Source organism: Dermacentor albipictus, chromosome 2 (genome assembly GCF_038994185.2).
Source record: "Dermacentor albipictus isolate Rhodes 1998 colony chromosome 2, USDA_Dalb.pri_finalv2, whole genome shotgun sequence".
Taxonomy (NCBI): Eukaryota; Metazoa; Arthropoda; class Arachnida; order Ixodida; family Ixodidae; genus Dermacentor; species Dermacentor albipictus.
Window position 1 is genome coordinate 102,940,025 of NC_091822.1, and position 24,985 is coordinate 102,965,009.

General features: G+C 44.5%; 1 protein-coding gene across 3 annotated transcripts in view; it reads right to left on the bottom strand.

The window, feature by feature from the left end:
* The window catches only part of LOC135911672 (endothelin-converting enzyme 1-like), a 181,356-nt gene that overhangs the window by 110,353 nt on the left and 46,018 nt on the right, over positions 1-24,985 (bottom strand). For all 3 annotated transcript variants that reach the window (XM_070533815.1, XM_070533813.1, XM_070533814.1), the window contains exon 5: positions 8,034-8,213. In XM_070533815.1, the coding sequence (XP_070389916.1) occupies positions 8,034-8,213 (180 nt within the window). The remainder of the gene's footprint in view (positions 1-8,033; positions 8,214-24,985) is intronic.

Here is a 24,985-nt window from a genome sequence, read left to right on the forward strand (position 1 = left end):
CTGGCGTCTGTACGCAGTTCTGTAGGGGCATCAGGGTCGAAGTGGGCGAGAATTGGTGGTGAGTTTAGAAGAGTGACGACACGAGATAAGGCAGCGGCTTCTGCAGTACCCGACCAGAATTGTGCGCCATCCTTCAAAAGATTAGTGCGAGGTATAGCAATTGCCGCAAAATCTGGAACAAAACAACGAAATTACGACAATAGCTCTACAAAACTTCGAACATCTGCAGCTGTCTTCGGAACCGGAAACTCTCGGACAGCGCGAGTTTTGTCGGAATCAGGCTGTACTCCGGAAGCGTCAATGAGATGGGCCAAAAAAGTAATTTGCTGTTAGCCAAAACGACATTTGGATGAGTTAATTTGCAGCTTCGCCTTTCGAAATACGTCAAGTATAGTTGTTAGACGCTCAAGGCAAGTGTCGAACATTGGCGAGAAGACGATGACGTCGTCGAGGTAGCAGAGATAGGTGGACCATTTGAAACCTTGGAAAAAGGACTCCATCGTTTGCTCTAATGTGGCAGGGGCGTTGCACAATCGAAACGACATTATTTTCAATTGGTACAGGCCACCAGGGGCGCTATAACGTAAAACTATTCCAAACTTTTCTATTCCAATTCAGCTATCAGCCCTCCACAATTGGTCAGAAACTGTTTTCGACCACCCCCACTTCACCTGTCTGTCACGCGACGTCACGAAAACCGCGATACCTCCCCATCTAATATGATGTGTACACACTCATTATGCATGATTTGACAGAAAAAAGAAAAACAGGCATTTCTGATTCGACCCATTTTCGCCATTAGCCCTCGGCTATTGGTAAAAAGTTTTCGGGCTGCACCCACTTCACCTGCCTGTCACGCGACTTCACAAAACCGCAAGAACTCACCGCGTCAAAGTGACGTGTATGCGATAAAGATGCATTAATATGCCGAAAAAAAACTGAATTTTCTTCGGAATAGCCGCAGGCTGCCCCGTTCCGAAAGGAATAGAAGATGGCTGCCGCCGATCGCTCAGACGCTGGCTACTCGCACCTGCCGGAGAGCAAGGGTGTATTTGCGTATAATAAAACTTCTTGCGTGGCTGTGCAACGTTTTCGAGCACTTTCGGCACGTTTACCCCCTCATTCTGCCAACTCTTCTTTGCTGAGGGTCTGTTTTAGAGTCATTCTTGAGCTTCCGTTGTATGCCGCCGCGATTTTTGACCAGCCACCGCAAGCTGAGTAAGGGAAAGCCGACCAATCGTAGATGCCGGCAACACCCTCTTCATCCGGTTATCGACTTTCAGTGCAGTGGCTCGGCCCCATCGAATCCCTCTCCACCTGAGCGTTCTCCTCGCCTCTTGTCAGCCAATTAGATACGACAAGCCGCTCAGTGTAGGCAATGTTATTCGTTTTTCAAGCAAACAAAAGTGACCTCCTATGAACGAGGAGAGCGTTTGATTGGTCTATTCAGACAACCCTGCGGGTGACCACTCGGTGCTTGCGTTGGTGGTTACGCAAATTTGACGTCAGGAGTTTGGAATAAAAACATATTGGAATAGTTTTACGTTATAGGGCCCCAGGTGTCATGAACGCGATTTTTTCTCTTTCCATATCGTAAACAGCAATCTGTCAGTATCCCAAAGGAAGACCAATAAAAGAGAAATAGCTGGAACCGTGCAGGCAGTCAAGGGCGCCATCTATACGCGGGAGCGGGTAGACGTCCTTCTTAGTAATGTTGTTCAGATGACGGTAGTATACACAGAAGCGCCACGTGCCGTCCGTCTTCATAACCGACACCACGGGTGACGCCCAGGGACTCGAAGAAGGCTCAATGCTGTTTTTATCGAACGTTTTGTTCACTTCACTTTGGATTACTCGGCGTTCCGAAGGACAGAAACTAGACACGGTCGTCGATGAATAGGCGTAGCATCTCTAGTAAGAATCCGATGCTTGACCGCGAGCGTCTCGCCTAAAGGTCGATAGTCGAAGTCCAAAATATCTGGGTAGGACAATAATACTTGGCAAAGGTCTTCCGCCTGAGCAGAGGACAGGTCGATCGCTGCAATTTCCTTTATGTTGGAATCGTGGAATCGGCGCCCGAGGCAGGCGCGAGGGGCCTGGTAAACTTCCGAGAACCATCAGCCTATAACGCTGCCAAGTGAGGGTCGCCGAGACAATAAGTGGTGGCAAGGCAAATACCGTGCGGTAGAATGTTTTTTGCGGTAGTCTGCGCTCTCACGTAAGGCGCTGTATAAATAAAAAAAAGCGCGCTTATTCAAAAGCTAAAAATTCGACATCTGATGATTCCTGGAAATGTTATCGGGAACAATCCAAGTTATGCAAAACAGAAATTGAAGCAGCCAAAGACAAATTTTTCAACCATGATATTTCGAACATGTTAGCCCACAACACAAAAAAATTCTGGAAAGTAATAAACCCCAAACCATCAGCATCAGGCTTCATTTCCATAAGGAAAGACAATGAATTACTTTCATCAATGGAGGTCGCTACTGCATTAAATTGTTTCTTCTGTTCTGTTTTTACAAGTGAACTTCCCGTTCCGGCTAACATTGAACTCGCTTCTGTTACCTCCATCATGAGTGATATCGTTATCACCCAAAAGGGCATTGAAGCTGCTATTGATCGTCTTTCTAACAGCTCGGCTCCCGGTCCAGACGGAATTTGTCCAAAACTACTAAAAATGACTAAACCAGTGATATCTCGCATTTTCGCTGCTCTTTTTCAACAATCTATTGATTCAGGATGTGTTCCTAACGAATGGAAAATAGCTAAAATCATTCCAATCTTTAAGTCTGGTGACCCGTCATCTGTCTCAAACTACAGACCTATTTCACTGACCAGTATTCCATGTAAACTTTTAGAACACATTATATCATCAGCAATTATGAAATACCTAACCGATCACAATCTCCTCTTCACTAACCAGCACGGGTTCCAACGGGGTCGCTCATGTGAGACGCAGTTGTTCGAGTTCGTCTCTGACCTGCACCAAGCTATCAACGACTCGTCACAAATTGACGCCATGTTTATTGATTTTGCGAAGGCTTTTGATAAGGTAGCTCATAACCGTTTATTTTTAAAACTTCGCCATTTTAACATAAATAGTAGGATTACGAAATGGATTAGTAACTTTTTAACTAACCGGTACCAATTCGTAACTACTAATGAATTTTCTTCTCCGCGATCACTAGTTAAATCCGGAGTGCCGCAGGGATCTGTATTGGGACCAATTTTATTCCTGCTATACGTCAACGACATCAGCAATAATATTAAATCTACAATAAGACTATTTGCAGATGACTGCGTAATTTATAGACGAATAATTAACACTTTTGACACTGACATTTTGCAATCCGACCTCGCGAAAATTACCGACTGGTGTAAACAGTGGCAAATGGAAATTAATGTTTCAAAAACTAAGGCTATAGCCTTCACTAGATCCAGTAACCCTAGGGTTACCCGTTACGTAATGAACGACATTAGTATTGCACATGCGCAAACAATAAAATATTTGGGAATTCATTTATCTTCAAACGTTTCATGATATCATCACATCGTTGCGATTACTAGCAGTGCTTGTAAAACCCTTGGCTACATTAGGCGTAACCTTTACTCGGCAAACAAGTCCACTAAATTATTAGCCTATACCACACTAGTTCGTTCGAAAATGGAGTACGCGTCTTTTATTTGGAATCCGCATCAATCGTACCTCATAAACAAGCTCGAGTCGGTACAAAACAGAGCAGCCCGCTTCATCACGAAAAATTACTCACGAAATTCTAGCATCACTAACATAAAGATATCTCTAAATCTCCCCGCGCTAGAAAATCGAAGGCTGATAGGACTTCTTTCCCATTTTCACAAGCTATATCACAGCGGGTCGTCTTTCAGCGCATGCCACATCAGGCCCGCCCATCGTATCTTCCCGCGCCTTGATCATTCCTTTAAAGTGCAGCCCGTTCTTGCGCGCTCTAACTTCTTGAGACACTCGCCCCTCTTTCTCGCGATATATCATTGGAATATGCTACCTCATGAAATCGTGTCAGCTCTAAGTCAGGATGATTTTCTAGCAAAACTAAAACAGTATTTTAACGTACTAACATAGTATTCTCGTGCTCATTTGTTATAGGCATCACTGTGTTGTTGCGCGCCTTGTATTTTTTTTTCTCTCCCTAACCATATTTTGATGTTTGCGCGAATGGTTTTGTTCTGGTTTAGCACAGTGTCACTTGTACTGCATAAAATTTGATACACTTGTGATTTTCATTGTTTATGCAATATGTTATGGTATGTTAACGTTTTTATCAAGTATTTTTCCTTGTATAAATTGACCAAGCTACGCTGATTTTGTGTAACACCCAGTTTAAATCTATATGCATCTTCAGCGTTTAGGACGTGTAGTTGTATTGCTCTTACTGGTTTCTTTTTGTTTGTTTTCCCGTTTTCCCGCTTGTGTTCTTTTTATTGTAGCATGCATTATCTGTTTAAATGCGTGTACTGTATATATCACTAATTCATTGTAACACCCCTATGTAATACCCGCATGGGCCTTTAGGGTACTTGAATAAAAAAAGTCGTCTTCCCCAGGCGAGTCAACTAGGGAATCTGAAGACTGGCAAGCAGCAAATGACAATCGTCAAATCTATTTCGGTACCAGGCCCACGCTGTCGCAACACTCCGTATTAATGAGGGTTGCAATTTGGGCTTGTTGGTAATGCATCTTCAAGGGGTGTACGGTAGCGAGATTAAAAGACGGGACAAAAGAAGACACGCAGGGACACACACAGCGCTAAATGTAGTAATGCTGCCTCCGAAGCCCAATGGTATGGAATATGCGGCAGGGTAGCAACTACCGAATGAAAGGCTGCCGTCATTGTTCGGTAGCATTTCTTATTGCCCTCCGCCCCTGATAATTAGTTCAGGCTCTCAGGTAGTGATGGGGGTTGTGGCCTTTTGTTACCCCGTCAAGAGTCGGTGTCCACGCTGCGTTGACATCTGGATAGGCACTGATGTATATGGGCCGTTCGCTTCGTGACAAACGTCTAATTAACGTCTTTGTGGTTTTGGGACGTAACAATGTGAAAAACTCTTGTGGAACATGGGTTTCTCGTTGAAGGAATACTAAGCAAAGAATGCTTAAAGGGCAATTCGATGATTTCCTATTACAGAAGATCTCGATGAAATTAGCTGGGGACATTCCTCTGGACAATTCAGTCATGTCCTCAAAAATCTAGTTTGAGAGTTGCACAGATTTTTACAAAGAATTTAATTTATCTCCTCGAACACCCTACCTTACCTCCTCATCAGTTACAGGCCACATTGTGTATGACGTCAGGAGTGTCCGACCATCTTATATGAGCTAGTGCATGGAGTGAGAAGTTGCGGTCGCTAAAAGTTGCATTCTCTGTAGATCGGCAGGGGATGTGAGGCAAGTGGTGTTGCGTTGTTGGCTGCAACAACTTTAGCCCTTGCGATCCGTACGCACCGTTTCAGCTGATGCAGACAGCGTTTAGACGAGGTTAAGCCTATATGTCAAAGTCGCGTAGTTCATGCGTCTACTGCTACGGGGCCTGAGCGAATGACTTGAAGCTAATTAAACCATAACGATGAAGAAAACTCCTTCTCTAGTTCAGTTTTGACCATATGGAATGTGAAGTAAAACATTCTTCATTTTGTACAGATGACGCACAAAGAGCGAAAAACGACAACACCTAGCAGTAGCGACATCGGTACGTTGCGGTTTTGGAAGAAAAGCGTCTAGCCGTACCCACCGGCACTTTTCTAAATTAAATGCAACAACGAATATGGGTGTAACTTTAGGTGTTCTCATGCAGACTCACTATTCAGTGTCCGAGGTGCACTGCTTGCTTCGTATCGCAAATGGGCAGCAAACGTAGACTCCTTCGATACAGCAGTGTAAGCAATCACCTGCTTCAGCTGCCAACGGTGTCATCAGCGTTTCCGCGAGAAAATTGCCCGTTCTCTTAACGAATGATGATACGTACAAAGTCATCATCTGTGTATACTTTACGAAACGTATTGTGTGCAAAATGAGCATACAAACATGATAAGTAGGCAGCATAACAATGCTCCAACACTACGGTTGCCCGGTCGCTGTTTTCGAAGGTGTGTGGTCGCCCATGTCAGCGCGACTCAGAGTGGTTCACCGTGACTACATGCATAAAGTCTACCTGTATGGATATCTTGTGACGTTAAATGATGTCGCCGAAGAGCGGCTAACATTTTTTCTCAGGCGAATAAGGAGTAGTCACTCTACCTGCTGATGTAAACAAACGCACCAGTCGGTGTTTTGGACTGTCAGCGGCGTTCTTGCGGAATACACAAAGGGAAAGTCGTGCTCCACATCTTACAGAGAACATGCGTAGCGCTTCCCTGAGAAGCGGTAAATAGCAAGCAGAACGTACAAAATCAGTGATTACGGCTACTCTTGGTCTTCATGTTGCAGCCCGATAAGTAGCGTGTGGGTGCTGGCTATGGTGGTAACGGGTCGAATGCGAACGGCGATTCGTGGCTCTTGAATTCGTCAGTATCATACCTGTCAACATTTGACAGATCCAAAAAGTTGGTGCCGCTGACATTGTCACTGGAAGGTCCGGCGCAGTTGTGAATCAGCTGAGCGTCTACTGTTCGCCGGTTTCGTTCACACAGCGGACAAGACCGGCATGCATTGTCGCCTTCCCCGCTGCGGACAACTTGTGACGTCAAATGAAGAGGTCCGCTTGGTTACTTGGGCAGGTTTCGGTTTTGCTTATTTAAAGTTATTTCCGATATTGTGGAACCATTCCATTATCAGACACGTGACCGGGGGGTCTCGGAAATGTAAATATTCTATTGTCTTAATATGGTAAAAAAATTGCCGGAGTTGTGCTTTAATGTGAGCAATTGCTTCTTGACACAGGCATAGAAGTATAATTTGGTCAGTTACTGCAGTAATAACTATGTGTCCTTTCTGGGTGGTAGCAATGTCAGATGATGGCACCCCCGACGCGGCTGCTCATGTCTATATCTGGGTAACCTAGGTTTCCGTGAACGGTAACTACAGATACGCAAAATCTACAACCCTTTATTATACTACTATGAAGGTTTGCTGATCACTCGTATACCTCGTTTCCCAACCGGCTGCAGCGACATTGCTTATCCCCCCCCCCGTTTTTTTATTGCAAGAGAATTTAAGTCCCCGTGACGCCAAAATGCGCCAACGTCATGGAAACATGGTACTAAAAATGAACGACGACGTAGTAAGTACAAGCACGTTAAGAAATTTCAGATTGACGTCAAATTTCTGAGGATGGTTTCTCTAAACGAAGTACATTAACGGCTCTGAAAAAAATCGTACATTTCGGCTGGGCTAGCAGTCGAACCCGGGTCTCACACCACTTCGGTGTGCGAAGCGAGCTTGCTACACCAACGCCACGGCGGCTTACGGCCCTCGATGACTAAAATAGTGCCTAAGGCCTACATTGATGCCCGTAGAGATTTGATGCTGTGCGAATGGAGCCAACTCGTTGACAACGATTCCATCGCGTGTACTCTCTACTGTGACCACATCGTGAAGGTGATAATGTCCGTTCTGTCCAATACGAAGATTTCCCCATTTGCACCTACTATGCTGTCGAACATTTCAATCCTATGGAGTTTGATGGATGTCAAATACAGAAATCGAAAGCACTTAGCGAAAGCGACTATAATGCTTTCGCAACCCCAGACGAAGCAGTCACACGGGTCTCTGTCGAAATTTTTTTCCTATTGATATATGTTTTGTATATTTACTTTTTTTCTAACTCACGCCTGCTTATCTTTCTAAATATATGAGCTGCATTTATGCAACATTTCCTCTTTTCCTTCACAACTGCTACCACAAACTGCAATTCAGGTTCATTCTTTCTCTATCCCACGCAAAACAATAAAAGGCCCACGAGGTACTGTGGCTAATAAATACAAAATTCCAATTTTTGATATATATGTACTCCTGAGAGATAATTACGAAATAGCTGCAAGAAAGAGATACTCACGCTCATCAAACGCTTGTTGTTGACCATGGCCACGTCTTTAAAGGAGAAAGCAAGCAGGATTGGGACCCCGATGTCGAGCGAGAAGCGCACAACCATGTCCACCGGTTCAAACGGCTCTGAAGAATTCAGATTATTCAGATCCAGGCCTAGCGAAGTCATCCACCCTGTGAGCTCCTTGGTCTGCAACGACGAGTAGTTAGTGCCACCCTGCATCCTGGTCTCTCTTTGAGAAGCGTCTGTTCATTATAAAAATGGCATACAGCGAGGTATGAAGGAACTTGCACTATTCTGCAGAATTAAAACCAAGTATATGTTGCTCGCAGTGGAGCTGCAGCTGCCGTCTGGGAGTTTGTGTTGTCCATTTTATTCAGTTATGCATACTAAATATTAAAACATATGGACTGATTAGAAAATTCTAAGGTCGCCAGTAAGTTGCGTAGATTATTATAAATATTGCATTAGAAGTTTTTCAGTAATACGGGGTCATCACTTCTAAATTCTCTAGAGTTTTTAACTATCCCTTGTTGCAGTAGACATATTTCAGTTCGTTTGGCAGTATTATACAGAGAGGCAGGCATTACATGCACTTAAAATCGAAAGGCACATTCAAGTAATTTAAAATTCATCAATTACTTCCCTAAATAATTACAGTACGGCAGATTGCAATTTACGAATTGTGACGGGTGAGTCTGCAAGGCTTATCCTATTTTCATGAATTTCCAGAATGATACCAGTTTGGAGATATGTGCGGTGTTGCTCTGTTAAGTACGAGGTCGCGGGATCCGATCCCGGCCACAGCTGTCGCATTTTGGTGTGGCCGTAATGCGAAAGCAGCCGTGTAGTTAGATTTAGGTGCCGGTTAAAGAACCACGGGTAGTCCAAATATCCGTAGTTCCCCACCAGTGCGGCGTTCCTCATAATTCGGAAATGTGTGCCCTTAAACTAAAAAGAAAGACACTGTTGTTCCGCTTACATTTTAACACGCATTTAGGCACAAAAGTTCCTCAACGGCTATGTATTTTGCTCCACACATTGGGAAATAATTTCTAGAAGGTGGTGTCCTCTTCGGTGTTCTTGTAAAGTGGAAACCTCCTGCATACTGACCGGCGACAAACAGCAGATTTAAATATCTGCCGTAAACTAATTACATAAATGTTAATTGGTCAATTTAAATACATATTAAAATACAGGTTGTGATTTCTCCTGCTAGTAATGTCCACAGGTTCGAATAATCCAGCTCAGGGGCAAGAATTATGCAACATGCCACAACTGATTTTAATAAATTGAGGGAAACATCAATTACGACTCCTTGCAGTATTTTCATACTTATTTCCTCGGTTAAAGAACCCCATGATTTACGAACAATTAGGCGCCACAGGAGATAATTACATCACAAATATAAAATAATTTTATTGTACCATATCCTCAATGTAAATCTTGAAATTTTATCAAGAAATTAGTGGTGACTGCGCAATTTTGTCAACAAACTAGAGCAGACTGGTTTAATCTTGAAGAGCCAGAACATCGTCTGCTGGGAAAATGTTCGTCGAACAATTGCAGTAGAGATCGCAGTTGCTGGAAATTAAACCGGATATTTAGAACACCTGTATTTGCATGACCCGTTTGACCACTAAAAGGCTTTCATGGGCTTTCTGAAGCAATCTCTCACAAACGCTGTATTTGATCTCCCGCATAATTTCATATTCGCGCTCATCTTCCACAGCCACAAGATAACTTCTACATATTTCGCAATACATACTTAAAAACGCGTCACACAGCTTGGGCTGTGTGACAAGTTACTGCTGCGGCCGTAACTAGTCCTCATCCGTCGACCTTCGGCTACACATGGCCTATAAACTGCTCCTAACATTAACCAAATATAACCAATCTGCCATGTTTGGTTCACCGAAGAGATCGGGGAAATAAACCACGATCCTCGTATAGCGCAAGAAATTACGAAGGAAAATTGAGGGCTCATTCAATATTATAAGCGTTTGATTGAAGTTTACGTATGGCATTCCCTCTATTTCCAGAATGTGTCTTCGGTCCAACCTAGGGAACTTTCGGCACACTCGGAAATGCGATGTAAAATTGCTGTATTACCTTCTCCACACTTTCGAAAGGAATATTTTCGCAAAGATTTCACATGCATGCAATTCCCTTCGCATAGAGGGATTTGTATTTATGCCAATGCAGCAGGATAGCTTTTCTGGCGCTCGTAAAATACACTCATAACATTACAGATGACTTTTAAGCATAATATATGGCAAGGACAGCAATTATTCCACACATTTAGAACTTTGCTTACATCATGTCTAGAACACGCCCCTTATTTTTATAAAACATGGAATGGCGGCTCGTTTAGTTTACTGGGCACGCCGAGGAAACAGAGTAGGATTCTCATATGACGCGTGATATTCCCGAAGAAACAAGCCATTCAGTGGGTATTTGCCACGCACCTGAATAAACGAGAAGCAAATACCGCCCATGTTGTTTTTGTGTTCTCTCCCGCTGTCCCCATTTTTATTTGCGGTCAATATGATATGCAGCAACAGTGATATGCTACACATTAAACCCAACTAGCCAATTTCTACGTAACTTGAACTAAGTGCCATGTACAGCTATTCTACCACACTGCAAAAATTGCGCATAATATGGCACGTCTGAATAATGAATTGTCTACAACGTCTGTAATCAACCTACATTGTAAAAATTTCCGTCATTATGCGGAGGATGTTTGTCATTATACGGAGAACTGCAGGTAAAAATACGGAAAATATGTCATATTTCAAAAATACGGCAAAATCTGCCGTTAATATACGGAAAGTGCTTTCCGTTTTAAGCTTTACGGACATTTTCACTGTAATCATACAACGGCTATACACTGTTTTGGACGAAACAGAGAGAATTCCGTATTTTTGTTATGTGAACATCCGTATATTGTGAGAAAATTTAAGCTGTCTGAAATGGGCGCTCGTACTCAAAGTTTCAGCTAACAATACTTTATTGAACACGCAAACTGTACTTATTATGAAGATGCGTACAAAATGTGAGAGCTAGCCTTCTACCAAAAGCTGCAATAACAGATCGTATAAATATATATACGCATCTTCTATTCCGGTCGCAGTTTGCCGCGCATATGGGCTTTGTAACGCTGATCATATGCGCAAATATATGCGTGTTCTCGCAATGTTCTCAAATTAAGCGCTTTGTAGTTAATAACAGAGCGTATATGTTTAAGTGAATGAAGAGCCGGGGACATACGTGCATACGTAAACAAGCTTGCGGCACTCAGGTGCTGGTGCACTGGTAATGACATTGGTGCTCTATAAGCCGAAAATTGTGCGCACTCTAAATCAGTACAGAAACGCAGGGAGTGGTATAATGACCGTAACTGTGTTTACATTTGGCAATAAATGGTCGTGAAGGAGACTGGCGACCTATAGATCCAAGTACAACGGTCAGATGAAATTTTCGAATGCGGCAAGCAATTAACCCAAGTGTGAAAGGGCATTGCTGAAGTGCAATGTAGTTGATTTAACTCATTCCCATAATATTTACAAAATATCTCGTCTCTGACAGTAACCGCCCATTCATTGAGACAAATCGACTACGCACAATCTTCACTGTTCATGTGTTAATTCTTGCGGTAAGATGTAATCGCAAACATTTGGCGCTTCATCTTGAAACAAGATCGGTAAGCGCGCTCATTGTTGTACGGCAGAATAAAGAATACGAACATGCACCGACATGTATGCAAACTACTGGAAGGTGAGTGAAGATGAAGGACCTGTTACCGTGCTAGTACTGTGTGTACTGTCCAAAAGAATAATAAAAAAAGGCGGAAAAGAATGCCCAGTGCCGAGATGTAACGATTCAAGCTTTATTACTTTTCGACCTAGAATGCAACACCATTAGTTCCATGTGCTTTATACATAGGTAAATGTTATGACACAACTCATTACGTGCACCAACCAGCCCAAATTATCACTGTACTAGAGCTTATGGACGCATCGCAGTGCACTGCTTTGCACTTCATTGTCGAACAGGAGTTTGCTATCCCCAGTAGCGAATGGTTTGGTTGACCTCCCTGCCTTTCTGCTTCTTGCATTCTCTCTCGGTTTGTATAAAACGCACTAACTTGCGGGAGAGAAAGCGTTTTCCTATTTTAGAATTCAATTATTTGTCAAGCAATTATTTTGCAGTTCCAGTAACTAAAGCACAAATGCGAAAACGAAACCGATTCTGTTCTTCGCGCTCACAGAGTGCGGCACCAGGGAGCAGCGCACGCTGCGCGTCCGTTAGGAGTGGCAGACGGAGCTGCACAGGTGTAGTCAGCCGGCATTTTTTGTGTCGTGCTGTCAAAGTTGTTAATTCGCCGTACATATCTCTTGATTTGTACTCAAGAGTGGAGAAAAACCCCAAGGAAGAGAGATTGACGCATCGGGAGCGAAGAACAGAAACGATGGATGGTTACGCTGCTTGGGTCTCGGCACGTTCGAATTGGCAAAGTTCCGAATTTGTCGCTGTGTGGTGTACGCTTGTGCGCTCGTCATTTGCCGTCATCGCGCGGAGATATTTGCGCTGGATGTCTTTCACTTCGTGTACAAAACTCTGCACGCTGCGGCATCGAAGAAGTTGTCCTGTGTTTGGGTGCACGTATGCGCTTGGACACGGATAGCCTGTCTGCTCTCAACGGGTGTTCAACAGTCTACGCGCGCTCGTAACTTGCTCATGAGGTAAGCCCATTTTAATCTTATTTGGTTTGCATAACTTAGGTGTTAAAATGATGTGTGGTAAGCCGGTGTCGCGAACAGAAATATTGTTTCAAAAGACCACTATGGAACGTCTTAAAGCAAAAATGACGCATGAAGGGGAGAGGGATCACCCTATCTTTTCAGATCAATTCCATTGGTAGCGCGATCGGCGCGATCGCAATTTCCGTGAGGTACTTCTAACCTTTTGCTCACTCGCGTTAAAAGCGTAGAATAAAACTGCGTTCAGTTGCGCACTTGTATTGACGCTTGTATTGGCTTGAGAGCATACTGTATCCGATAGAAGAACTTCTGTTAGAATACGGAAATAAACGTTCGAGGCAATAACAGTGGCTCACTACCTGTGATCGTTACTTTCTTGCTTGGGAGCAGGTTTTAATTGATGTCTGGGCAGTCAAGGCATTCGTGTCAGTAAGCAAGCAGTAAACGGGGTATCAGTGCGAAAAAATTTGGACATACAGGAGAAGCGAATGGTATAATCATAGACTTTTATTTTACGAATGATTCAATTGTATTATTAAAGCGGAGATTGGATATGCATGAAAGTGAGATTCTATTGATACTCAGCAAAAACAAGCTAACATATCATTACTAATCAATCCTTTTCTTTTACTGAAAGGCAAGTTGCTGTTGTTCTGCTCGAGATGAGAAGTCTGCTGCCTGCAATGGGTCCACCTCTCTCAAGTTATCGCAGTATTGTAGCTCTCAAAGTGAGTGGATTTTTTTTTTCTCTTGGCTATTTGCTACCTGAATCATGAACATCTACTTAGATGTGTAGGTGATCACTGTTAGTGACATTGGAGTGCTGGTGGACAAGCACTCCTTTATGATTGCAACGCATATGACAGAGTGCAGCTGTGGCAGTATGTGAAGGTGTTAATGTATAAGCCAAATTAGGTTCTTTGAGGTAATATATTTGAGGCATAGACCATGTTCATAAAGAAAAACGTATATTTGCCAGGACTAACGCTTATCAAAGTTCGCCTCTAGTTTTATCTATTGCCGAATGAAATTCGCTACCTCCAAACATTGTCTCGCTTACAGAATCATCATCATTTCATGCAGCACTGCTATCCTTTTTAGAGTGTGTCAACCTGTCCGAACCCATATTTCCTTGAATATTTACTTAAACAGCGTCTTCAAGTGCTTGGCATTGTATAAAATTCATTACGTTTCATCTGATATGTATCTGTGTAGGCTGTTTACCTAAATCATTATTCGATTGTATCCTTGATTGTTTGCATCACATTTTAGGTTCTTATGTGTGCGTCACGCTACTAAACATTGTATAAACTTCATTACCCTTTTCTTTCTGCTAGATGTTTTTTGTGGTTCCTAGTGCCTTCATATATTTACATTGTACAGATTTCACTCATGCTTGAACTTTTCCGTCCGCCCCATGTAATGCCCTAACAGGCCCTTAGGACACTCAAATAAATAAATAAATAAATTGATAAAATTGGATTGTGGTCTAGCAGGCAAAATGCTAAACAAGGAGAAGTAACCTAAATTTGCACTTGGTAAGATGTGCAAGCAACTCAGGCTGTTATACATGAAATGGGACATTTGTAGATGTCTTCTACAATGCTGCAGTCCTGAATAGCTTCAGAGTTAAGTGATACCACTATAATTTCTCTGTAAACCATGGAGCACAGTTTAGCATTGGGGGAGGCTGGCATCAACAGGCGTCTACTTACTGTGAAGTTCAAATGAAGTGTTACTGTTAGGGTGACTATGTATAATTTATGGTTTAATTCTAATCTTGTATGAGGCAGGCATAGTTTACCCACTTGGTTAAACAATACTGATGTAATATCTATGTATACAAGTATTACCCATTCATTTATGCCATTTGGACAATGGCAGAAATGCATGGGTAATACTTGTATACATAGACATTACATCACTATTGTTTAACCAAGTGGTGCCCCTGCATGCTAAATTTTACAGGGCTATTATTAAGTAATGTCAACTTTTGTTGTAACATTAAGGCACCTTTTCTATTATTACAGATTACCACCATTGTGTACGATCATAGTGTGATATTTATACTAAATGTATTTGACTTTGCTACAAAACCCTGCACAGTGGTGCATCATGAAAATTTTTTTATAGTTTCTGGCCTCGGAATGCACTTCACGTTATATTCTTGTTTGCAACAAGACTATAATGCAGTTCTCTCCTTATATTTTGTGGCACTTGAAATTGCGGCGAGCTAAACCACTGGGCAGCAATACTGGAATCGCTACTGCGTGTGGAGCTGTCTTCAAACACACACAAGGAATACATAATTGCTTTTTTTAGCGCAAAACAACGGACACAAGAAAGATGACAGAACAAGGCGCTACTCTCAACTGACATCGCTTTATTGCGTCCCTCCTTTGTGGACAGCAGAATCTAGAAGAACATGCGCTGTGAACACCGTATGCAGGAACCACCAACATCTGATCACAAGAGCACACTCATGCGACAGAATCCAAAAAAAAACATGTTGAGCACTGTACAAGGTTAAAGAAAGCACACTAATGCACTTTGACCCCACTGACTGCATGAAGAAAGCTTCCGATAACCCTCTGGCAGTGGTATCACGGCTCTTTTTCAAAATCGTAGTATCACAAAACATTACGAACATAAGCGATCCATACCAACAGGCACAGGTTCCCATTTGGCTCAACATTGTAAAATATGGAAGTGCAAAGCCACGTTTTGTGATACTACGATTTTAAAAAATGCTGTGATACCACCGCCCGAGAGTTATCGGAAGCTTTCTTCATACAGTCATTGGGGTCACAGTGCATTAGTGTGCCTTCCTTAACCTTGTGCAGGGCTCAATATGGATTTTTGGATTCTGTCGCATGAGTGCGCTCTTCTGATCGGTTGTTGGTGGTTCCTGCACATGGTGCTCACTGTGCATGTTCTTCTAGATTCTGCTTTCTATAAAAGAGTGACGCAATAAAGTGATGTCAGTTGAGAGTAGCGCCTTGTGCTGGTTGTCTTTCTTGTGTCCATTGTTTTGCGCTTAACAAAGTATTTATGGATTCGCACCAACTAGCCTGCCAACACATTGTGTTCAACACAAGGAAATGTGGCTTTGCCTTTTTTGACTGTGTTGCGGTTACTTCTGAAGTGCCGTCCACTTCTATGCATTGCTTTCTTTTTCAATCTGGCATCACATCACATTATAATCATAATGTGTATGTACTTTTCCTAAGAGACCCATATTCCTATCCTTGTGTTATATTTGCTGTCGCATTATTTATGTGCAAATTACCAGTGCTCCAAGTTCCATTTTATTGCAAAGTAAACTACTGGTACCTAAACAGTTCTGTATATCAGAAAACCAAAGCCGAACTGCCGAACAGTACCAAGCAGCAGTCTTAGTGCAGTGTCAAGTAGTCAGATTTTATTGGTCATGCAGAGGCGCACAGCGTACCTCTTTATTACTTGCAGAACAATTAAGCTGTGTGAAAACTGAGTATTTATGTTGCTTCAACCCCATGGTATTGGCCATTGCTCCTGCCCTCAGCAAATGTGGAAGATTATCATGGCATTTCTTTTTCTACCTCTTTTTCCTTACTACAGTGGGATTACTGCATGCGTAAGTAGGAAACGGATCTCATAGGCAATCAAAAGCCAACAATGTGTAAACTTGTAACATTGATTGTACAGTTTGATGACCCAGAATAAGTAGAAATACACCATAAATGATTGACAATTAACTTTTACTTGACACGGAGCTAGAGCATACAGTAAGCATACTGTATGCTCATACGGTGTAGCATCGATTTAAATTTTAGTCTAGCTTTTCAGTGTACGCTTCTATTGTTGCATTCTGTCAGAGGGATGGTAATGTTTCGCATTTATAGCAACTAGACTGTCTATATACAGTAGTAAAAATGTGCGAACTGAATTTTTTAATGATTTGATAGAATGTGTAGAACAATAAAGCCGTACAATCAACGCACAGTGATGTGACTTTTTCTGCACATGTTGCAGGTTCAAAAAAGTATGGCGGAAGCTGTTGCCAAGGTTCCGACCGGAAAAGAAAGCCAGAATAAAAGGGTCCACACCACCGATCTCTACTACAGGGGATGGTAAGTGTAATTCACACGAATGTACATTGATACGCGGCTGCTGAAGGCGAAAGAAAAGAGAGTCGAAGGCAAAGAAAAGAGAGATGCAGAGGCTGGTATCGTTCTGCGTGCGAGCTGCCCACCGTTTTGATGAATGTCCTGCATCTCAATATAAATTCACCCTGTGCATAATCACGCCCTGTGATTTCGAAAAATTTTTGGTGTATGTACGCGTTGTTGCCTGTACTACAACGAAGTCCGCATGAGCGCCTCCTTCGCATTTACGGCCGTGTCTTCCGATGAAAAAATAATCGTCTTCGGCTACCACACTTCCATTGGCTCCTACTTATATACCTCTGCCTCTAGCCCGTGGTCTTGGCGTGTTCTTCGACACAACTACAGACTTCACCTTTAGAAATGACCCGTACACATTACATGGGCAAATTACGAAGAAAGTCTGGTAGGTGATCACTACATCATACGCATATCCATCGAGGAGGAGGAGGAAAGAACTTTATTGTGTACCCTGCGAGTTGGTGGGGAGGGCACACCAGGAGTTCTTGGGTCCTGGCGGCATCCTCGGCCCGCTGGACGGCCCATAATTGATCTTCGAGGGCGGGGCTGAGCAGCGCGGCTTCCCAGCGCGTGCGAAGGCTGCTGCTAGAGGCCGCGTTTTCTTTATTGGTATTTAGCCCTCTGCATTCCCATAATATATGCTCCAGAGTGGTTCTGGATTCACATGTTTTGCATTTGTCCGTAGGATATACATCCGGATATATGATGCGCGAGAGCGCAGGATTCGGATACGTCCTAGTTTGTAACTGCCGCCATGCGACAGACTGCTTTTTTGTCAATTTTGCGTGAGGTCGCGGGAATATGCACCTCTGTAACCTATAATGTTTCGTAATGTCATTATATGTTGTAATTCTGTCCTCCCACTCCCACTCGTTTACCGCACCGTCACGTCCGGAGGGTGTCGGGGCGTCACTTGCGACTGCGGCTCGATTAACCAAAAATTAGAAGAGTAACTGGGACAGTCACATTAACAAATTCGACAGCGTAACGAACTGAACGAAAACGCATGTACCAAGTAGATGACGACGGGGAATAGACACAAAGTCCGCGGCAGATGCACGAAAAAAACTGCACGCACAGCAAACAGAATAGCAGAAAAACCAGCGCTTCAAGCACACCTACTATACTTATAGGAAGGGAGACGTAGCCTAAGTACGAAGTGGAAGAAACAAAGACACAGCATGAAACTGAAAATACGAATAGCAGAACACAACAGGCAAACGAGCATGCAAAGACGTTAGACAGTAAAAATTGGCGTCAATTTTGTGATTTGCTGCAAGGGACCCTCCACACACAAAAAAAGGCCTATCTTGAGAAACATGATGGACCCCACTAACACCACAATGGTAGTGAACACCAGCCTGCAACAAATAAGCCATAAGTTCGGGGAAAAAGAGGCGGAACTGATAGAGCACAACAAGAAGACTTATCTTGACAAAAGCAGGCATCACATGCAGATACCGCTTTACGGATTGCACAGGGGCACCAAAAACTACAAGTTCTACAGCCCCAATGACGCTGGCGGGGCTTTATGTAGCGGCACAGTCATTCAAAAAGAACACCGCCACAGGTAGTGATCCAATCACGAACGCGATGATTTGGAACTTAAATCACGACACACTACCTACACTAACCGCCTTCTTCAACGACAACATATGGAAAACCCAGGTGCTGTGCCCCGGCAATTGAAGGAAGCCAACATAATTCTCACACCTTAGCCAGAAAAAACCAAAAACATAAGAAATCTCCGACCGATATCCTTCTCGTCGTGTATAGGAAAACTTTTCGTGACGGTAGTCCATACGCGGCTTAGTGGGCATATCGACGATTCGGGACTCATTACACATTCCATATTTGGCTTTCTACCGCACACTTCAGCGCAAGACGTCTTCCTACTCTTGAGAGAGAAGACACTCAATCCACCAAAAGGTGGCGAGGGCAGTATAAGCCTAGCACTAAACATTAAAAAAAGCTTTCGGTGCCATCTACCATCACACAAACCTACAGGGACATAGGAATACAGAATGGGAAAAACCAACGCAAATTACATAATATATTTCTTATCGAACAGAACGGTAACAATTAATAAAGGATGAACGAAATCGGCAAACATCGCACTAACCAAGAAAGAACTCCACAAGCTGCCATCCTATCACCCCTTCTTTTCAATATACATGGCTTGCACGTGACGTCACTTCCACTCCAATCAAGCGCTAAAGTCCATGCTGGCGAACCATTCTTCGTTTCGCTGGTTCCGGAGCTGTCCGTCCGTGCGGTCCGTACCGTCAAGTGTGACACCTGATCACTCCGGATACGCTGTAGATTATTTTCTTATCCTTTTGGGCACGAAGCCTCCGCCCGAGAGGAGTGAGCCCTTCAGTGCAAGCTATTACTCCGAACTTGCGGGATCGGCGCGCGCGCGCTATGAAGAAAAGGTGCAAATGTGGGACGGTATGGACTCGTACACGCTGTGATGGGGCGTCGACACGACAATTTACGTGAATGTGTTCCCTGAAGTGACCCACTGGTATATTGTAAACTATGTAGTTTACTCTTCCAGTTTTGTGACTTTGCCAGGAATGAAAGCCTTCCAATTAATAGAAGCACACAACTATTTCACCGGCGGGTGGGTGAGAAGCCTGTCTGCAATGAAAAGGTGCTTCTCCTTGGAGAGGTGAGCTTAGGAGACTTTTCTGGTACGTTTCTCGAAATATAGCCTGCCATTGTTGTGATTTACGCGGAGTGACGAGTAAACCGTGCGTCCGGATGTGGTGGCACGGGTCCGTTTTTAGGTGACGTGCAAACTTCACAGACATCCGGACAGCAGAATTTACCGAGCATGTCAGCAAACACTATGATGTTCAAATTCTGCCCCGATCAGTCTGATGTCCACTGAAAAAATACAGTAACGAAGATAACCAGTGCCGGTTCTTTTACCATTCTTGAACAATGAAAGCATTTTCTGGGTTTTCAGACAGGGCCCACACTGGGGTGCGTGCTATCGAACAAATCGAATGGCGCCCTGCGAAATAAAAACATTCACTTCTTCAGAGTGTAGTCCTCACTTCCTACGTTTTCGCGAAAACTAACTTCGCGGTAAAAGCCTCTTACGTGTCACGAATTGCGCTCCACACACACGTAAATATGGGTTCTGGGGTCCTGATTGGCACGATTAATTGAGCCAGCCACAACGTGCGCCAATTTGTGCTGAGCGTCTTAGAGCGCTCGCATCTGTCTACAACGATCTTCGTAATTCGGAAGAAGTTCGTGTTGGTGGTTTTTTTTTCGCCTGGAGCTGTCGCTACGGTTGGAGCAACCAACGACTGCGCACAAAACCATATTGAAGCAGCGAGTCGTCGCAGACCAACACGATGCGAGCAGACAGAGGCCGCGGTAAGCAAGGAGTGGCCCGGCAGCGGTTCGCCAGCATGGCTGACAGGCATCTGACGGTGACTGGATGTGACGTCGGTGCAAGTCATGTATAGGAAAGCAGAAAATGGTACTAGCTTTCACGAAAGACCAAGACCTGGATTCGCCACATACGCAGACGACATCAGGCTATAGGCACACAGCGGCTCACATGAAGAAATACAGGATACACTGCAGAAGGTGATTGAGAAAGTGCAACACTTTTCTCGAGGGGCAGGCATGAAATGCGCATCGGAACACATGCAATGTATACGCCAAATACACCAGAACTAAGCATCCGGATATAAGCTTACTATTGAACGGGCAGGCGGTTACACAGGCACAACAACTCAATAAAATCGATACAAGACAACGGCAGGGTATCGTACACGCTGGCCACATTTAAGCTAACACAATGAACATGCCCCGAATGTTCGACAGTCATAAAACAACGCATAGGCTTCAAAGAAGCGGATAGAGTCAGACTCTTGCAAGCATTTGTTATAAGCAGGGTGACATATAGCCTCCCCTTTCAAAAACAAATTAGGCCGAAACAACTGAAGTGAACTCCATCGTTAGGGTAGCGTATAAGGCTGCCTTGGGGCTACCAAAGAACACGAGAATCGAAAGATTACAGGCTCTTCGTACTTACAAGACATACAAAGAGCATGCCATGGCGGTCGTCATGGCACAGAGAGAACGCCTGAATTCAACAGAGCTAGGAAGGTGCCTGCTGCAAAATTAGGATATGCTGTGAGAGCACACTACGGTGGGGAAAAACAGTTTTTCTACCGAGACGAACAAGAGAGAAAATTTAGTTTCACCAATACCAAATATTATGAGCATTGAACACCACCAAACCAGCAGAAAAGCGCGATCAATGGCTTTACAAAACAAATACGGAAGAAATACAGATATATATTACACGGACACGTGTATAGTGACAACAGAAAAATTCACAAAAGTATCCCTCAATCAGTCCACAGCGACAACAGCCTCCATTCTTACCCTTTCGACCGGCATGGCGGAGTCAGCAAACATAGCGCGCGCCCTTCGAGGTACATAGTCGAAAAAACAATCTGCGTTGGTCGTAACGGACTTCCAAGCAGCATGCCGTTCGTTCACGACAGGTACGATCCCACACAAAATTCACAGAATGTTAGGCACCACATTAAGATAACATCATGCGATAATGTGGCGCTCGGCGGAATCTCGACTCGAGGAAAACGAGAGAGAGGATCGAACTGCTCGAGGAATTACCATGCCAGTACCGTTGGGACCTTTCGAGGAACCCTCAATCCACTCGCACGGCGACCTCAAAAACCAAAGAGAGACAAGAAGAGCCGCCCACACTGCGACCTTACATGAAAACAGGCAAGGGACTGGTATCACATACAGAAAAACACATATCCACAGAACCAAATACTTCAATGATACACCCTGCACTTTATGCACATACGTGTCCTTGGTGCGGGGAGCAGCCAACTCTTCCCCATGTCACGTGGGCATGCAAACTACGAACTCCAAATTACATGTCGCGCCTTACGGCGCAAATGCCATCTAACAGGCAGTGGAAGGTTTAGCTTGCTAGTCAAGATATCAGAGCCAGAGAACTCTTCTCGATCAAGCCCAGCGACACGGAGAGATCAGTGCAGCCGCCAACTGAGGGACCCACCCACTGTCCAAATCCCATAACATAAACAAAGTTTATGCTACAACTGAATCTCAATTCTTGCTCCGTGATGCCAACGCAAGAGACCACGTGTTGGGCAGCCACTGAGCAAAGGGCTGGCTTCACGGAGCCCTCACTTGCAAACGCTTGAAAGCGTGACGTAATGCTCTGTCCTTTTTCCTTGCTCCATGAAGGCAAAGCAGCACATCAGAGGCTGCCGGTACCACACAACGATGGAGCTCGGTTTTTTTATTGCAAAATTGTATTGAATAGACAGGAAGGACAAGGCAGTGGGAAGGGTGGGTACGTAGTCCAGCACTCTAGTGGCCATACCCAGTACACTTTGCCTAAACACAGAGACTCTTCTCGATCTCCAAGTCAGCTCCACCAAATCGGCCTCCCAAGGCTCCCTGAGTGAGGCCATTATCAGGGATGGTTGAACACATTGTGCGCTATAGTCCCAAGTGCCGATAAGTGTGAGTCTTGATATTTGTATATTTCTAAGCGTCTCCGACTCTGAGCAGCAGATACGGAAACGCGGAGATGTGTCGTTTGCGATTGCTACTGAATTTTCTCGTGCGCGATGTGGTCCTTTGGTATTTTATTCTGGGCGTCGTCTGCTCGGTTCGCTAGTTCGCGAGCTAGTGCGTACGCCCGGTCGTTTCTGGGGACCCCCGAGTGTGCCAGGCACCATCTAATGCTGTGGTATGTGCGGAGTGTTTCGCCTAGTAGCTTGAGGGTTATGCGCGGTAGACGTCGGTCTATGAACATCCGTCACGCCGCTTGCTAGTCTGTCAGGATCGCTATCGAGTTCCCGCTCACTTCTGCTTGTCTGATTGCTAGACCTATTGCAATTGCTTCAGCAGTGACACGTGCAATGGATGCGCACTGACGCCGAGATTTTGATATTTGAATATGTGGGGTAGTTGACTGCAGTTAGTACGTGACCATGGGCGGACTTTGCGACGTCCTTGTAAATGACGTCCGGCTTCCGCCGAGCTTCTCAGTGAGCTGTATCGCTGTGCGTCATGGCAGAGTGGACTCCTGTTTCTCAGAAATGGGTAAACTACTAGTTCTACTTATGAAGTCTCAGGGACAGGAACGACGTCCTACTCGCAGTAATGGGGTCTGATAGGGAAATTTAAGTACGCGAGCACCCGTCTCCCTGCCTTCGAGCGGTTGAAGCGTTGCCTTTTCCCCAGCACAGTCGCTGCCCTGAGCTACTTGAAAGTATTATGAAGTCCGAGCACGTGTAATCTGTCGCTTGATGTGATGGGTGGGAGTATCAGTTCCACATTGTACGCCATACGTACATTACGTTCACTTCTTTGGTTTCGCGAGCGCTGAGCTGTTGATACGGCACGCTATATGTGACCCTTAGTACAAACGCGTGTATAGTAGGATAGCCTCTGTCTCGGTTAGACCTATGCTTTCCTGTTATTCTGCTTATCATGTGAGCTCTTTGTTTGGTGGTCGTTTTTAGCGTTTTGATACTGCAGTCCGCTCCTCGGTTTTCTTGTAGCCACAGGCCTATGATTCGGATTCCTTGTTCTTGCTGGATTTTCGGGTGGCCTAACTATAGGCGAACGTCTTGATCTTTCGATAGTTTTAGCCACGTAGTCTTCGTACCCATTGTGACTTATCTGGCGTACATGACATGCCGATTTGCTCCGCAAAATCATTTACAGTTTCTATTGCATCTTGTAAGACTTGTTCGTTCTAATTTGGAGGTCCTGTTGTCGCCCACATGGTGATGTCGTCCGTATACATCGATAATCTTAAGTCTGAAATTTGCTCTAGTCGCCTTGCTTGTCTGTTTATGGGTAACTTGGTAGGAACAAATTGGTAGCCGTCACAACTGATTACGCCACCCGATATGCTATCGCGCGGGCTCTTCCTACCAGTTCCGCCACTGACGTCACGGACTTTCTCTTGCGTGACATAATCTTACTTCATGGCGCCCCACAACAGCTGCTTACTGACCGTGGTCGTATCTTCCTCTCGAAAGTTATCGCCGATATTGTGCGCTCCTGTTTCACTCAAGACAAGCTGACTATTTCATACCATCCTCAAACCAATGGCCTGACAGAGCGGTCAAACCGTGCACTTACCGATATGCTCTCCAAGTACGTTTCCAAGGACCACCACGACTGGGACATCGTCGCTCCTTACGTCACATTCGCGTACAATTCTTCCCGGCACGACACCACCGGATTTTCTCCATTTTATTTACTGTACGGTCGCGAACTGACCTTGCCCCTTGACACGGCACTAGCTCCTGCTTCGGTCTCAACAAGCGAGTATGCGCGCGACGCCATCGCCCTCGCCGTCCATGCACGTCAGCTTGCCCGTGCTCGACTTACGGCCTCGCAAACCACTCAGCAGCGTCAGTACAACATCCGCCACCGTGACGTACAGTTTTTGCCGTTTTAACCAACCAGCCCCCTTCAAACAGTGTGTATCAAAGGTCGTTGGTACCCTTCACTTTTGCTCGGCTTCACCGGTGTGAAAGCAGAGTAGCGCGAGGCGATAGCTATAGCAGTTAGAGATTTTAATATTCCTAACTAAACACATTAAAGGTCGCAGCCTCACACAGCAGGAGGCTGTTGCCCTCTTACTTTAATTGCCTGTAAATCCAGAAGTCAGTGAAGACAACGGGGACAGCGGAAGCGATGAAGAGTTCGTCCCATAGCTAGCACCTGGTGTACCTTCCATCAGTGTGGCTTCGAAGTGAAATCCCTAGTATTCGCGAAAAACACTCGATAAAAAGAAAAGCAAGCGCAAGTTGGTCGACGATGCTCTTTCGGACGAAGAGGATGACGCTCGGTTAGAAACCTGGACTAGTAACCTCCCCAACGGTATTTTATAGGTACGAAAAATAAAAGACCCACTGTTCTGCTCCGAAGCTCCTTTAACCGCAAAGGAGGCATGCTGCTTTAACTTTGATGA